The following is a 3,908-nucleotide window of genomic DNA, read 5'->3' as shown; positions in this document are numbered from 1 at the left end:
GCCAGAGAGTAAGGGTAGCATTAGCATTGTAAGTAAACATTAGCTGTTCTTTTCTTTTCAGTAAGAGGTTTTTATTTAATAGAATTTTTGGACAAAAAAATCGCAATATATCGCAATATATTGCCTTGCTTACATTATCGCAATATATCAGGATATATCGTATCATGACCCCTCTGTTATGATATGTATCGTATCGCCAAATTCTTGCCAATACACAGCCCTGGTTTCTACAGAACCCCTCTTCAAAAGAACTATGGAGAAGTGACACATAAAGGAAAAAAGGCCAATAAGAATGACAAAAGTTTAATCTACAATACCCCGACGTCATTTATTTGAATTGTGTCTTTTTTAAAACTTTGTGCACTCTGTTGCTGTGTGTTTGTGTTTCAGGGGATGTATATCAAATCTACCTATGATGGACTTCATGTTATCACAGGAACCACAGAGAATGTACGTTGTTTCTTTCACTCAGAGGAAAAACAGTTTACATTTTCATATTCCTGGTAGGCAGTGGATGCATTGCCATGGTTTTATCTTTTTTTTTTCTCCTGTTATCTCTTCTTCCCGACTTACACCTCCTGCCTGTGCAGTCTCCAGCAGATCAGTGTAAGAAGATCCATGCTGGAGATGAAGTGATCCAAGTCAACCACCAGACAGTGGTGAGTCAACAAGCAGCCAAACACCAACCATTTAAAAATCACAGAAATTATACCGCAGGCTTTACAGTAAACACAAAGTACCGTAAGTGATCTTTTCTCTGTCACATTTATCTTCCAAGCAGTCAGACTTGAAAGGGATCTYGATAATAGTTGATAGTTTTCTGAATGTCTTTTTCTTTAGGAATTTAGCTGTTTTCCCACTCATTTTCTTTCTAGTACTTGACCATTTACAGAAGAATATTTTTGTTTATTTGTTGAGCCACTCAGCTATAAAAATGCCTTACAAATTTAAGGGATGATTCAGGGATGTGTCTATTCATAACAAACAACTCAAATCCACAAAGAGTCAGCTGCCTAGTTGTGGTTCAAGTCATTTAGATTTGTTTGGTATTTGGAATAATTGTTTGAGATATGTGAATCTGCGCCTAAAGCCACATTCTGTAAAGAGTGCACACTAATTGTAGGAGGGAGGGAAAGAGACCTTTTGGTTTGAAAACCAGTTTCTTCCTGTTTCCTTGTGAGGAGTCAGTTTAGGAAAGCTTTTTTGCTTCATTTTTATTTGGGAGGTAAGTCTAGGTGTTTTAAGTAGACTGTTATGTTTGTCCTGCCTTTTTACTGAAGTCAATGAAACTGCTATCATGCTATATTGTGTTTGATGCAATGGTCTTTGTGAAAGTGAGGAGTGGGAAGAAAGCTCATAACTTGACTCATGCACAGTTTACCTGGGACTAGGAATGTAACAATGTGTACTGAGACTCGACAAGGAGATCTCAGCAAACTGGCAACTTCAAAAGTAAATCTTGGTTCAAAAAGGGTTGGGAAACCCCTGATATAGATAATCTTCAGGCCTTTGGGCAGCACTGYATTAAAACGGATCTGATTGCATTGTGGACATCACTGCATGGGCTCAAGAACAATTCTACAAATTGCTGTTTGTAAATACAWTTCCCCGTGTCATCTACAAATGCTGGTCAAATGTTCCACACTTTCAGAACTGAGTAGGTTGCATTTCTGCCTCCAACTCATCACTTCAGAGGGAAAGCACACAAAAAAAGTGCAGCCATTTTAAACAAAGCCGAGACCTTGGTTAGCACTACTCGCACTGTCAGTCACGGCCCAAAACAATTTGTTCTAGCATCTATTTGAGATTCTTGAACGGGGGTAAACGTTTGTCTTTCTGCTGATGTTTGTGCTCTTCTTTTTTTTAATCTGTGAGGATCTCCTCCTATGTCTCCAGAGATACTTTTCATGCTGAAAGCATACATGTTGTTTGTGTGTAGCTGCATTTSATTGACGTTTGATGGAGGTGTGCGTTATCTCTTCGCTCTCCTCGGGGTGACAGTGCTGATCGCACCCCGCCGGGCACACAGCTTCAACCCTTTTATTACTCTCTCGGTTAGACCCTCACCGCTCTGATCCCTCACTCTGGGGGGAGGAGATAAGCGGGAGCTGGGGGGTGGATGGGGTGGGGGCGCAGAGGTGTGCGAGAAGAGGGGAGCGAGGCTGCAGCAGTCGAGGGAGGCGAGCGAAAAAGGAGGGAAGTAAAGAGGGACTTGGGGAGAGAAGATGGCAGATGAAAAGAAAAGGAGGGAAGTCTCTGTTTAGCATGGTTTTCTGTCCAAACTGGGCTGCTGAGGACAGATAGATGCAAAAAAATAAAAATAAAAAAATCACTCCAGATTCAGATTTTGGATAATAGAGATGAAGCYGAATAGTGTTATTGTGTTGAATGAAAATCGAACAGAATTTCCTTTAATTACGTCTAAGCTGATATTAATTGTTAAATTGCATAAACTTTGACCTTTAAGATAAAGATAAGAGATTTCACACAAGAGGGCTCTTCTCTTGCTGAGAAATGGCTTTTGGCCATTTTGATCAAACCTTGAAAAGAACAGTATGTGTGAGCTCATGCTTAGAAACTAACAATTAATTAATACAAAATCAAATTTGAATTTAKTATCAGTAAAACTGTCTGAGTTGCTGCCATTTTTGTGTTGGCTAGAGTTGATTGGCTGTGGAGACCATCTTGGATTGTGGCGCCTCCATAAGTGAATCAGTTGTAAATGCAYGGCCGATGGTTGGTCAGAGCATTTCATTAAAATCCATCCAGTGGTTTCATGCAATATTTTGCTAAGAGATGGACAAGACTGGTCCCAAACTTTATTTCCAAAGTTTTAAGCAAAATATTTCTCAATATCTTTAAAACGGAGCTTTTAGCATTTATGCATTTTCTAATGTCACTTACCTGTGGCAGCCATCTTGAATGGGGTTGACCCTAAAAGATAAAGAGTTGTAGATGCACATCCAGTGATTATTATTATTTTCTGACAGTTTGATTAAAATCCATTCTCTGTAGTGTTYGCGAAATATCTCATGAACCAAATGCTTCTCACCTATGTTAATAAATGACAATTAGGTTGAATATTAATTGATTAATATAACACAGAGTCAGTGGCGGCTGGTGGATTTTTCTCCAGGTGGGGCTACAACTCCAATATAGACATATCTCAAAAAGCAATCACACATGCACTAAGTTGTTTCACATCAGTGTATTTATTAAATAAACTGAAATAATTTAAAAGCATTAAAAAATGGTATTACAATGTCATGTAGTGTTTTATTTTTTGTACATAAATTTTGCCCTTCTTTTACTGAGAAGCAAATTTCTTCATGACTCTGGTTAAAGTCAGAATGTTTTAACCAGATTCTTCTCTATACAGCATGGTCAGTGCAGTGAGATGTGACGTTGTACCTGAGGAAAGTCTGGATTCTCTTCAGTGTTGAAGCTCCTCTCAGATTCAGCTGTGGTCAGAGGAGATGTGATGAGAATCTTTAGCAGAGTCACAGTCTCTGAAGGTGTCCTGCAGATTGTTCTCCAGGAAGAGCTGGGACAGAGCCACACCACTGCAGCTCCTGAAATCATCCAGGTTGTAGATGAGACTTTGTGGTCCTGTTCAGCATTGTGTAAGCCTCTATGGTGGGCTTCAGCTGCTTCAAAAAAACTGGCATTGGCCTTCAGGAATCTGTCTGCCTGCCGCAGTGTAGCCCTGATCAGATGTTTTGTGAATGGCTTAATGTGGAGTCACAAACCTTTGAAACTAAATGCACAGATTTAATTCAATTTGGAGATGACTACAAAATCAGCTTACTTTCATCTATTTAATATTGAAAAAATAATTGATGATATGAATACGTTTGTTAATAGCAACAAATTGTTGTACCATTAAGGTATATTATATTATATTATAT

The 3,908-nt window shown here is 38.9% G+C and overlaps 1 protein-coding gene across 1 annotated transcript in view; it reads left to right on the top strand.

Annotated features, from left to right (window-relative positions):
* Positions 1 to 3,908, top strand: part of si:ch211-26b3.4 (connector enhancer of kinase suppressor of ras 2) — a gene marked incomplete at its 5' end in the record, with an annotated part of 96,244 nt that overhangs the window by 35,518 nt on the left and 56,818 nt on the right. Inside the window, 2 exon segments of the mRNA XM_014022074.1 lie at positions 391 to 450; positions 591 to 659. Coding sequence (XP_013877528.1) covers positions 391 to 450; positions 591 to 659 — 129 coding nt within the window.

This window comes from Austrofundulus limnaeus, unplaced genomic scaffold (assembly GCF_001266775.1).
Source record: "Austrofundulus limnaeus strain Quisiro unplaced genomic scaffold, Austrofundulus_limnaeus-1.0 Scaffold317, whole genome shotgun sequence".
Lineage (NCBI taxonomy): Eukaryota > Metazoa > Chordata > Actinopteri > Cyprinodontiformes > Rivulidae > Austrofundulus > Austrofundulus limnaeus.
Note: the sequence above shows the minus strand (reverse complement) of the source record. Positions and strands in the feature narration are given on the sequence as shown.